We start from the raw sequence: 13958 nt of genomic DNA on the forward strand, positions 1-13958 counted from the left end.
GAAACATACTGGAAAAGTACCTCCATACTGACAATAACAGTCCCTCCCTTAGAAAGGAAACACAGAAAATTAAGACAAGTGCAACAGTGAAGAAAGTGATAGCATTATGAAAGAGCCAATTCACAGACTAGACAGAATACAGGGATTTTGCTCCATCCTTGAATATTATTTATGAAAGGGAAATCTACCTAAATTAAGATTTAATTTTAAAATTAGCAGACCAGAAAATCAAATAAGCTACAATTTAAAGCTTGTCAGCCACAAGATCCCAAGTACACCATAGAAGTGCTTCCCACAACTACAGGTGTTATGTATTATAAAAGCTTGTTGCTACATTTAACTCAGACATTTCAAACCAGCATGCAGTTTTTATTTCATCTAGAAACTCGGCAATTCATTGCAGATACCTACCACAGGTACAATTTCACTGGCTGGTTTTTGTCCAGATACCTTAGCAAAAAATAAGGTCACTCAACATGAACAGTGCAAGTGTGATAAGTATCAAACTATGAGACATTCCATACATTAAAAAAATACACTTAAAACACACTTAACTGCCTGTATTTTAGTGTAAATGGTACCGGACCTTACAAACAACAGTTTAAAACAAAAGAGAGCAATAACCTCACGTATTTTTAGCCAAGGCCTATCTTATGTAACTCAACAAGTTACTTTAAAACAAAGTCAAAATTGCAAAACCTTATTGTAGTTAATCAGAAGTCATACCAGGTTTTCTACATAATTGATAATGTTGACACTTGACAACTGAGACAGCTTTAGCTATATTAGTGGATCTGTTGGAGTTTACTATCTCAAATGGATGTTAAACAATGATGATACAGGTCTATAAATTATATCTAACTAATACTAAATTTTAGTTATTGACCATCCAGCCTATTTGGATAAAGTTCTTCAGCAGCATATATCTTTATCAGCAGCTAATCTGCTCTCATTCAAAGCAATGGAAAATTATTAAAGTTTAAAAAGGAACTGGTTCTGATTTCAAATCACATCAGAATGGACAATGTAAATGTAATACATGGGTTCCTTCAACCACACCTTTTAACATTAAAATATTTTCAAAGACATCCGATTTATATTCCAGAAAATACACACACAAATTTGGGTGGTAGTGGATATGACATGCAAAGAATCCTCAACTGAAATCTACTACTTAGTTGGAGAAGGAAAACATCTGTTAGCAACATAAGAAATTAAATTTTCATGTTTAGGAGAAAATCCGATCTATTGTATTGGTGTATAAGTATATAAAGGAGCAGGTATGGCTGTGTTACTCAACCAAAGTTACAGTGCCACTGCATGGCACCTTGAGCTAGTGTCTTCTACTATAGCCCTGAGCCAACCAAAAACTTGAGTAGATTTGGAAGACAGAAACTGAAAGAAGCTTGTGTGTATGTGTGTGTGTCACCATCACTTCACAATCGGTATTGTTTTGCTTATGTCCTTATCACTTAGTAATTCACAAGAATCTGATAGAATAAGTACCAGACATTAAAAATGTACTGGGGTTGATTTATTGCACTAGACCATTCCAGGTGGGTGCATCAGCATGGCTGCAATCCCATGACACAAGTAGAGAGAAAAGATACAGTACATATGGAACACAATTTTTTTTTAATTTTTTTGTGTACACGATTCTGAGATCAATCCAGGCTGCAAGAGTTTTTTTTTCTGCCACGTTCCAAATTCAACAAAAAGCCTTGCAAGTGAAACTGGGAAGACACTGTATGACAGACCACCAGATGAACCACACCTGTAATTAGTGTGCAGTTGTCAGTCCCCACACTCAACATTCACACTGAGTAGGTAGTTGCAATGACTTGTCAAAACCAAACAGCTATATCTATATATGTACCTATATCCTGGCTTACAGCCAGAGATCCAGCTGACAAAGAATGTCAGTAGACCAACTCTACTTAAGGAGATCTAAGACTGGCAACAAGAGCTAATGTACTTTATACCTAGTATTGAGTACTCGTTCAGTTACTAAATTCCCTGTTAAAATGTGTGTTTAATTACTAGCATTTTAATACATATTCTGAAAATGTTTATGAATGGCGGTGCCCCAGCATGGCCACAGCTCGTGAGCTGAAACTAGATAAAGTGATGAATGATAAAAGTAGGTGACCCCCTACATTAATCAACGCATTAAATTGCACTTGATACAAATTGTGATTTCTCATTTAGGTAAGAGGCCAGAAATTGAGAAGCCTATCCTTATAGGCTTTGATGCATTAAACTCTTTCCCTACTCCCCACCTAAAAATGCACTGCTGAAATAATAGTTGTATCTAATATGCTCGTGCGTCTTTTAAGCCATGATACAATATGCTGACAACTCAGCCATAATACATTTAGCAGCCATCAAATTGGGAAACTGAGGGAAGGGAGGTAACTTTGGATAGCAATGACATCATGGTGTTATTTGGTTCAGCACTAAAATCTTGATTTCCTCAGTACACTCCATACGTACTACATAATATTAATTTATTATAATTTACAACTGGATGATGTAAGAACGTTAGCTTAATGTCTACGTGAATCACTGAAACTAATAACCATCTTAAAAACATACAGAAAACAAGTTTCATTTTATTTTCTATTCTGACTTGAAAACAAGGTTTGAGTGGCTGTGTGGTAAGTAGCTTGCTTACCAACCACATGGTTCCGGGTTCAGTCCCACTGCGTGGCATCTTGGGCAAGCGTCTTCTGCTAGAGCCCCGGGCCGACCAATGCCTTGTGAGTGGATTTGGTAGACGGAAACTGAAAGAAGCCTGTCGTATATATTTATATATATATATGTGTGTGTATGTGTTTGTGTGTCTGTCCCCCTAGCATTGCTTGACAACCGATGCTGGTGTGTTTACGTCCCCATCACTTAGCGGTTCGGCAAAAGAGACCGATAGAATAAGTACCGGGCTTACAAAGAATAAGTCCCGGGGTCGATTTGCTCAACTAAAAGGCGGTGCTCCAGCATGGCCACAGTCAAATGACTGAAACAAGGAAAAGAGTATCTGTCAGTTGTCCCAGTTGAAACAACTGGTCCCAATCAATAGACAAAGTGATGATGATCATATGTAAAGAGCAATTTTCTTCTCTACAAGACCTTAAATGCACCCACTACACTCACGGAGTGGTTGGCGTCAGGAAGGGCATCCAGCTGTAGAAACACTGCCAGATCAGACTGGTGCAGCCTTCTGGCTTCCCAGACCCCGGTTGAACCGTCCAACCCATGCTAGCCTGGAAAACGGACGTTAAACGATGATGATAAATTCTGGGTTCAGTTCTACTATGCAGCACCTCAGGTCAGACAAGTGTCTTTTCTAATAGCCTCAGCTTAACCAACGCCTACCAGTGGAATTTGGTTTGTAGGAAAAGTGTGGAAGTCTGTTGCATACCAGTGGAATATATACATTGACAAGAAAATGGATTAACATGGGACATGCAAAACACCTTGTGGTATTTATTCTATCCCGAGTTACAAAGACATTTTGACGTCACTCGCCATTGAAGAATAATGCACCAGTGATCAATTGGAAACCTACAACCGGTTATGCTATTGCTTGCAATTTACACAATTTCAAAAAAAAATCTATTTTATTGACAAAAATCAAGAGGCTAAAAATTATTAGAGCACAAAAGGCCTATAAGCTATTCAAAAATACAGACTTAATTTCACAAACATTTGTCATGTCAAATCTGTGTTGCTTGAATAGTGACCTGGTTACAATACATGCAATATAACCATGTAACAAATGTTTAAGTGAAATTAATACTGTTAGTTTTTATTCATCCATCATGTCTCTTCCATACTGCAAATTGGAGTATGGGATTCAAGCCTCTTATCTCCTCAAAGACATACAGCATCTCGAAAGAGTCCAAAAGCTGGCTACCCGCATGGTTCTTGGTCTCAAGCATTTGTCTTATGAAGAAAGGCTGAAGACGCTCGACCTTTATTCTCTAGAAAAACAATGACGCCGTGGTGATTTCATTCTTGCTCACAACATCATAAGCGGAAAGTGTAACCTCTCGAAAGAGCTGTTCTTCACTCCTGCTCCAGAGCGTCGGCTGCGGGGTCACTCTGAAAAGCTCTATCTGCGACGATTTCATCTCAATCGAAGGAGAAGGGCTCTCTCCGTCCGGGTTGCAGATCCATGGAATAAGCTGCCGGACGAGATGGTGAAGATGCCGACAACCGCTCGGTTCAAAGTCTCCCTTGACCACACGTGGCCTGAACTCTTTACATGAACACCACCCTGTACATAACTTCATGTCCCCCTACATGGCCTTGCTTTTTGAGCCAAATAATTAACTAACTAACTAAATCATTTTAGTTTCAACAGTCTCGGATCGAAACACTCACCTGGTTAGAACACCAGCAAACTAAGACTAACCTTCTATATTCTAGATATTGCTGATACTTTATTTTCAATTACTTGAAAAAATGATACTTTTATAGCAAGTATGTGAACTAAACTGCTCTTTCGGGTGAGGATTGTTGCTCTTTTGTTTTAAATTGATACTTATATCCAATACCATCCACATTAAAATTTTGGTTAATTCAAAAGCAATATGCTGGTTCATTTTTTTTATCTTTTATTACTTTTTAATTCAATTGAAGGATTGAAAATAACATGAACACTACAGAAAATTCATAAAGAGCCACAATGAGAACACTTGTGCTGTGTGACACTGCAATGGACTCGATTTAACCAGAAACGCCAAAGTGAAATGGGAAAAGGAACAATGGGACATCTCCTTTCTGTGACGAACAGTTACAGACAAGAGTTACTCTTGATAAGATTCTTCTCGTAGAGACACTTTGAGAAATAAAGAATTTACAAGATTGCATCAAAACAAAAATGTGTCAAGATTTTAAAAGGACTTGGTAATTACTCAATAGGCTTATTTAAATAGATATGGAGCCAAATCCTGTAGGAGGCCAAATTAGATAATTAATGATAGGTTTTCAATCACAGAAAGAGGAGAGTCACCACTAGTGCAATTTGAACTCGGAATAGTGCAGTATCAAACTAGATAAAATAGAGCATCCATTGCAACAGAACTGTCAGTCACCTCTTCAGAACACAAATTTTTAAAACATGTGAAGACGAGGAGTAAGCATGTGGCATTTGCCAAAATCTTCCATGTACTTCACATGAACCTTGGCTTATTTAACAACAGTGTTTGGCTGCATGTATGCCTTTCCAATCATGAATTGGTTGAAGCTTGTGGTGAATGAGGAATCTTTTGCCAGTCAAATAGACAAAGGCAAAAGAACAGCTTGCCTCACTCACAATCACAAAACAAATGTAAGGCTAATTTATATAACTCATAATTAACAATAATCAAGTCTTAGAAGACAAGTTACTACCTATATATATGTATATATATATGCGTACTCACTTTATACAGATAATGTTTTGATCTACATCAAATGTAGTTTTTACCTTGCTTCGCAGACGATTTAGCTCTTGTCTCAGAGGTTCGACTGCACGGTTAACTTCTTCCGAAACAACAGTTTTTATTGTCTGCAGGAGAGCTGGATCAAGTGCTGCCATGGTAGCCACTGGAAACGATTCGGCTAAGTTGGCTTAAGACGGTTAATTTCTCACCAGTACTGATTAGGTAAGAGTTTAAGAATGCAACTACAAATTGTCAATATGAGTTTAATATTTTTTTTAAGTCTAGTAAATTAACAAGGGACTATATACACCAAATAGTGTTAATTACAATATCAGGCTGCTGTATATGTAGCATAAGTAACTATGCAAACCAACAGTTAATGAATGCTACCAATCTATCAGTCTCATGCAGCAAGCAATTATGTAATTAATAACCACCACAAACAATTTCATAATTTACATTATTCAGACCAATTCAACAATTAAATGACTGACATTTGTCATACTGACTAATAACACTTTTAGAAAAAAAGTCTCTAAAATAAATCTTTTGTTTGCCAAAACAAAAAAGTTGTGGGAGATCAAGATTTACCCTATGTCTCTCCTGAATAAAATATTTTGATGAATTCGTTTTATCTGTGAAATTAAAGTCTTTGTTAGGCTGGAGTTTTCAAAAGATTATTTTTACTTCTGGCTTTTTTGTTTTATTGTCCCTGAAAGAGTCTAGGTTCGTTTTGAATGTAAAGATAATATGGTGTGTAATTTATCCATCAGTTTGATCCTCACCACGAGACTGGTTTTGATAGAACCAGCAAGCTAAGACCAAAGTCAATATTTATTACAAGAAAACAATGAAAAATCTAACACCAAGACAGTGCAACAAACCTCAACATCTGCAAGCACAGCTCCTTCGTTGAAAAATGTGAAAGGTCCTCAGTATCAAAAAGAATGTCGACTCCATGCAGTTGGACATTTCCCCATAATTTTCTCATATTTTGCCTCATTTACATAAAGTTGCTACAATAATTTTTGTAAGAATTTACACAACCAAATACCATGTTAGAATAAAAGACCATTAACTACTGACCTATCAATTGCCTCTTGAGAAGACAACATTGCTATGGCATTTGTAGTACTTGTTTACAAATAAACTGGTGAAAAATACTTCATCTTAAACCAGCATCATCATTCAACATTCATTTTCCATGCTGGCATGGGTTGGACAGGAGCTGACTAGCTAAACAGCTGGTCAGGTTCCATGTCTGGTTGCCCTTCCTAACAGCAACCACTTTAGTATAAGGGGTTCTTTTATGCAGCACCTATGAGCCCACAAGATTAGGGATGCTCAGCTGGAGCCTGTATGCAAGGGCAACCAAGCTTGCTTTTACTTAGCCTAAAGTGTCTTTTCAAGCATAGCAAACTATCAGGAGTCTCAGTCCCCTGCCATCCCTTCTGTTAGTCCCAAAGTCTGTAGACCCTTTCTCACCACTTTGTCCTACATCTTCTTGGGTCTACCCCTTCCACATGCTCCCTCTACAATTAGGGAACAAGGCTATTGTTTACTGCCATGCAAATCTATGATCAAAAGCATTCAAGCTATGACCATTCAACCGGTCTATAGGAGTTTCTAAGACATTCTAAAATGCCCTTCATTTTTTGTTTTTTTAACCCCATGACAAAGGGTTGCGCTTATGATAATCATCTTGGCTGAAATCAGCAATTAGCACACAACAGTTCAGTGTATATTTTACATCAACTGCTTTAAAGCATGCACTGTTCATTTATGTAAAGTGTCATTGCTGCAAGGACCGTAAATTCAACAAAACTGGCATAGCTGGATGCAACTATAAATTCTGTAAAGGACCAGAAGAATCTGCTGAACGTGTACAAATATGACAGGAAGTCCTGGTGTAACTGCCAAAACTGCTGCTTTTATAGTATTATGGTAATGAAGTCTCGAACTGGGTTGGAAATATTTACAGGAATCTAACAAACCTATCAGATTCCTTGAAATTTGCACAGTGGTTTCTGTTATCAATTCTGTGAGTGATAGTGGATATCTATATCAACTTGTACACAAACAGGTACAAAACCGCAGCAGATAGGGCTGCAGGTATTTATCATCTGATTCAGAGTGAGTTTACAGCACACATAAATTTATGGGGTTAAAATGGATGAGTGCGACTCGGGTGAGTCTTGGTTACAACATGTAGCAAGTTTTACTACTATAAAGACACTAGTTGCAAGAAAGATATAACGGACATGCAAGAGGTCAGTATTACTAATGAAACAGTTTATTAGTCACTCTAAGCAAAATGTTCCTTAGAAGCATTAGATAAGGCTAACAAGTGGATTGTTCAACTAAGATACAGCATACAGAAAAAATTATCAAAAAAGAATATTAAAAAAAAACATTGAATTCATTTTACCAAGGGCTGGACCAGGAATATTGCCTCTGCACAAATGTCCTGTTTTCTAAATGACCCTATATCATTACTTCATCTCAAGTCTGTTACTGTCATGCACTATACCATCTCGCTGCTTTATTACACTATGACAATAAAACAGATCTAGCCAAAATACTGTACGACTGAAATAGACTGATCGATCTTTTGGGCAATATGATTGCTTTAGTTTTCATTTTACTTGGGGAGGGGCCTTCACTTGGCCGCAATGTTTCTCATGATCACAATACACATCCTGTATGAAACCCAACAGCTGACATAGTTGGAACTTACTTTTATAAAGCATTACACAATTCCAATGTGCACCCTTACAGCCTACATTAAATCTATCACCAACACGAGAGATAATTCTCCTTGACTTCTCCCTTTTACTCCAGCTAACATCAAAATTAATTTGATCAAAATAAAACTCACAATCTAGACAAAAATGGAAAAAAAAAAAAAAAAACGGAACATTCTCAGACCGACGCTACACCACATAAAAGCTGACTACATGATGGAGTGCACAGTTTGGTCCTTAACTTGGCAGAGATATGGTGTATCAAGGGCAGTAATGGTAAACCTGTGACACAAAGATCAGTGACATACTGAAGGTTTTTAGACAACACTGGACTTTAGAAGGGAAAAAAGATTTCGAACAGATTATATATCACTTATCTAAAATAAAAATGTATATATGATACACTAATAACAGGATTATTAAAGAAACAAAAATTGACACACTGATCTATAAACCGTTCACCAGTGATCTGCAATAAATATCTGGATGACACCTGGTCGTTGAACCTACATTTGTGACATGAGTCAACTTGATCAGGGATGAACTGTGGCTAAACGACTACCATAAATTCAACCCCAACTCCCCATAATTAATATCAGCTAATTAACAGGTCTTCAAACAATGGCCTTTAAAGCTCATGTATACAAATCAATGATGCTATTTATTCCCTGTCAGACAACCTCACAGCCATCAATATACAAATATCAGCACTTCAATACAAAAGGGTTACGTTCACTAAACGTAGATATTATCAGTACCTAGACGCTTTCATTTCGGGTTTTAATTTTTCAATACTTTTTGAAGATGTGGCATACACAAAGAAAAAAGAAACAATAGAAAACTTGCTAATTTTCTTTCCATGTTAGCATAAATAGAATATTGTATTTACATCTATGCATATTTTTTTTAGCATCAAACTAGTCAGACAAGAAGAGGCATTAATTCTCCTCTCCTCTTCTCCCCCCAAACAATAAGGTTCTGTCTGAACAAATGAGCCCTGTAAAAGTACATGGCCTAGATTCGTTTCATTCAACCGGCCCTAGCATCTTGCCATAACTTCTTTGGCTGCTCTCTGAAAAGTCTCAGTATTGAGAGATGAAACTGTGAAAATGAATAAGGAAAAGCAAGGACCAGTCTTTTGATCCAGTGAAGTGAAAGAGGGAAAGGGATAAGGGGGGAAAGGAAAACAAAGCAAGGGGCAGGTGTGCAAAGTTAAAGGAAAGGAAATGTGAAAATATATAGGATATGCATTTAATATGGTGTGTGTAGGACAAAGGAAAGCAGGGATGGTGAAAGGAGGACGTCACAAAAGAGTCTGCAAAAAGAGGGTGACAGTTTAAATGAAGAGGCAGACGAACAAACAGTCAAAGAAAAAGGTAGGATGGAGTAGATAGACAGGCAGATTTAGAGAGAACGAATGCAAGAAAGGGGTAAGATGAAAAGTGCATAGAGGTAGAGAAAAAAAAAAGTGGCTGCTATACACACACAACAAATAGAGAAAAAAAGAGTAAGCAGTAGACAGTTCCAGCTTTCGATTAAAATAAAAGCAGATGCAAATGCTTGAATCTCACGAGCATCACTGCTAATATTGATCTCTTTGTGGTCAAAGTATAAGACCAAGAGCTAGTCCAGCTGTCTACGGAAATGTAACGGAGGGGTATTTGAGTCGTGTCCACGTAGCCCTCGAAGAATTAAAACTAAAGCAAGTTAAGGAGAGTTTGACACTATTACAAGATAGCTAAAACAGGGAAGAAGCTGTTTTCTCTACTTAACCATCTCAAATCTTTGCCACCCTATCGGTAGTACATGTAGAGGAAATTTGAGAAGCTCAATCAGGGTGGGGGGAAAGAGATAGTGAGGAAATAAGACGATGTACAGAGAAGCGGGGGGATGGTGATGAGGAGATAGAGAATAAATTAACGATGTTAGGATGAAAAGAAAAAAAATAAGTGGCAGACTTTAGAGTGCGGGGGAGAAAGAAAACAGATAGACGGGTGGATGAAGGAGAAAATCAAGTTCTAAGAATTACCATATTAGATGAAAATGGCAAAACATGAAATGAAGACATGTATTCAAAGCAGAGACTGGACGTTATTTTAACGGTATTGAGTACTTTTTCCCCCAGTGTGTGTGAGAACGAATAAAAGAAATTTAAATTTAACAGATGTTAAATGAAATTTAGAGAGATGGAGAGCAAAACTTGATACATCTGAAATCGAATGGAATAGGAGAATCTAGAAGCACAACCGCGCACACATACATACATACATATATTTCTTTATTGCCCACAAGGGGCTAAACTTAGAGGGGACAAACAAGGACAGACAAAGGGATTAAGTCGATTACATCGATCCCCAGTGCGAAACTGGTACTTTATTTATCGACCCCGAAAGGATGAAAGGCAAAGTCGACCTCGGCGGAATCACGAATATATTATTGCATGAGATTTAATTTATGAATTTAAGGTATGAAGACAAATATTAAAAAACTAAGCTAAGTATAAGGAGATAAATAAAATTACAAGTTTGATGCAAACATTCGTTGGACATTCGACAAAATTAATGTTTGACAAGCGATTGTCTGAAAAAGGAATACTTAAACCACCCGACAAGCTTCGTTAAAACAGTTTCTCTCCATATATACAGCATAAATAAATAAGCTTTTAAAATTGAAATGAAGATTATGGATAACAAATTTTTATTTCATTTCCAAGATATTCTACGGTTGCTTGATCATGTGAGCAAAAACTTTCCCCAGATAGAAATATATTAAAACATTGCTGCTGCACCTATAGGAAAATTCCCACGTTTATATAACAATTAACAAACCATCAGACAAATCTCTAAATTTCATCAACTTCGAGATCGCCTCGACATAGCTTGGTGACCTTGAGAAAGGCATGAACTTCATCGAATCATTTCCACCGATCAAACCCGCTCCATAGCAGTGCTGATCAAGCGAAAGTACCATCGAAGATGTTCCTACCGAAGGATATGTCATCTTAGGTGCATCTAAGATGGCCTTATCTTACGTGTCCTTTAATTTTTTATTTTAACAATCTGTGATAAGGAAATTTGACTGCTATTTTTGGCAGGCACGGAGACCATGTTTTAAAAGCCAGCCTCCTCTTTTGCATGACGTCGCTAGCTAAATGTCCTTGAGAATGGTATACATCTTATACACTAATTTCTACCAGGCTTCAAAAAAGAGAAAAAAAAATACTGGCTGTAAGTAATATTGGCTATAAATATAATAAAGGAAAAAGCCATACAATAAAGAAAAGAGGAATTTTAGAAGAAAATGGGTGCAGCAAATTTGACTAGAAAAAAAAAAGGAAAAAGAAACGACCGCCATATGACCTTCACCCCAAGCACTCAAGGTCATATCACATCCTAGGCCGTTTTTATTAATTTTTATCTGAATTTTTTACAATTAAAAAAGAAATTAGCTGATTAGTTAGGTGAAGACAGAAGAAAAAAGGTTAGGATTGAATAATCAACGCCGTTAATATAATAGAAACGAACTTGCAACGTAGTATTGAAAAGAGTGAGAACACGCCATTATTAAAAGGTGTGGATGAGTACGTGACAAGTTAGCAGGGATTGGGAGGGAAAATACAAGGAAAAGAGGAAACAGAACAATGACTATAACAGGCAATAAATATCACAGAACAAATATATCAATGCTGTAACAATGAAGAAGTGCGAAAAACTAACAAAAGATCCTTTGTTTAATTATTCCTTATGATTTTGGTCGGTTTAATTAATGGTCGGTCGGTCGGTCGGCCTACTTTGAGAAGAAATAAGAAGGGAAGAAAAAAACGCCCTTCTCTCTCTTATTTAAAGAGTGGCAGAGATTAATCAAAGTTTAATGGAGAAAGCAATGACTACACATATGCAATATATAAATATTGCAGACAAAGGATTTTTTTCAATAGGTGGAAATAGGTTTATACACACTTCGACATTATATCAATACGAATTTACACCTTCCACGCATTTAAAACCAACATTAACCGTTATCATTAAACTCTCATTAATAAACTGAACTTATTGCGATTGCAAATTAATTTCAGGCCTAATAGAATACATAATTAAGCTCGTTAAAACTTAAGTATAAAATAAAATATACTAATTAACATGTATGTCAAGCATATTTGATGTAATTATTATGTGCAGAATCGGTGCCGGATTTAGAGTCTGTGACGTCGTCGTTCGATATAACAAAGCCTGAGAGGATTTCGATCGTCTTTAATTAAATGACAAGAAATATGCTATTTAGCTATTTTCAGGGTCCCCCACCCTGCACAATGTGAGGCCCTCGGGCCAGAGTTTTCCGGCCTTTATGTCTAAATTCGGCGCTTTACGAGTCGACGAGGCCTTAACTTCACAGCACCCCACCTAAAACTTACACTAAGTCTCAATTAACGACTTATTTCCAAGTCCCTAAGGATCTAAAGTCCTAAGATTTAGCCTTATATGCCTAAATCCGGCACCGACAAGCTTTACCATATTTAATTAAATATTTCATGCTATATATAAAATATGTTTGGACACTAAAAAAGTAGAGATCAGTGCTCGGCCAACTGAATTTACATTATGATTTTTCATTCTTAAATATATATATTATGTATATTAGCTATTTTAAATTTCGAGAATTTCTTTGAAAAATGAAAAAAAAAATTGTTCATATATTATGAGAAAATTAAAATATTGCAAATGTCCTTGAGGAAACAAAGCATGAACACCACAGAATCTCATCAGTTTATATGTAAATACGTAATAACATCTAGTGATTGTGAAAAAAGAATAATTTGTGATAGTTTTGAAAATGAAATTTATTGGGTTTTGGGGTTTTGGATGTGTTTTTTGAATGTGAAAATAGGAACAAGGCGAAGGTATCCGTGTCACAGATAATTGTCAAGGACGAATGACGTCTGAGGGAGGGAGTAAGGAGGAGAGAGAGAGAAGAGGAGAATCAGAGAGAGAAAGGGAGGCAGAGTGGGAGAAGAAAAAAAAAAGGAAGAGAAGCAGAAAGGTAGAAAGAGAAAGTGAGAGGTAAATAAGGAGAGAGAGAAAGACAAAAAGGGAGATAGAGAAGAAAGAGTCAGTGATCAGACCCCCAAAAGAAAAAAAAAAAGAAGGGTAGAGTGGTGAAGGAAAAGGTTTTAGAATAATTATACAATTAGGAAAAAAAAATAACTAGAATTAAAAGAAATTTCATAAAGCAAAAAAATATTCTCCTCAGAAAGATATAAACATGAATTAACTGATAACAATTATTATCATTATTATTATACGTGTCTAGTGTGATAGGAGAGAAGGGCTGTGGTAGAGAATAAATTAATAAACAAGACACAAATACACAGCAATAAGAAGAAAAAAAAATAGAGAGAGAAATGTCTATTGAGGGAGAGTGTTAAGGAGGCATCTTCTTACCTGAACACAAAGTCGTGATCTGACCAGGACGTCAGGCGAGCATGCGTAAAACTATCAAGTACTGGTTGAGTCTATTATACACTTAGCATAAGGGGGTGATTAGGATATGTGAAGCATTAGGCTACTTTACTGTTTTATTAATATTTATTATTTCTGGTGTGGTTTATGCACAAAGCCAGTAATTGTGTAATATTATGTGTGTATATATATATAGATAGATATATGCATATATTCATTTATTTATTCATTCATTAAATGGTAATATTATAAGTTTGACAGAATCAGCTATGCAAGTTTGCTATTTGTACTTTATGTTATCGACCCAAGGGAGGAGCAAGGATGGTTTGCAG

General features: G+C 36.5%; 1 protein-coding gene across 3 annotated transcripts in view; it reads right to left on the reverse strand.

The window, feature by feature from the left end:
- LOC115217845 (glyceraldehyde-3-phosphate dehydrogenase) overlaps window positions 1-13708 on the reverse strand; it is a 32989-nt gene extending 19281 nt beyond the window's left edge. Inside the window, exons 1-2 of one of the 3 annotated variants that reach the window (XM_029787539.2) lie at window positions 5471-5640; window positions 412-450 (exon numbers count right to left, since the gene is read on the reverse strand). In XM_029787539.2, the coding sequence (XP_029643399.1) occupies window positions 412-450; window positions 5471-5581 (150 nt within the window). In that variant the 5' untranslated portion in view covers window positions 5582-5640. Of the gene's footprint in view, window positions 1-411; window positions 451-5470; window positions 5641-13608 lie in introns of those variants that run through there. The other 2 variants (XM_029787541.2, XM_029787540.2) reach the window with 2 other exon arrangements.
- Between the last annotated feature and the right edge of the window lie 250 nt (window positions 13709-13958).

This window comes from Octopus sinensis, linkage group LG12 (genome assembly GCF_006345805.1).
Source record: "Octopus sinensis linkage group LG12, ASM634580v1, whole genome shotgun sequence".
Lineage (NCBI taxonomy): Eukaryota > Metazoa > Mollusca > Cephalopoda > Octopoda > Octopodidae > Octopus > Octopus sinensis.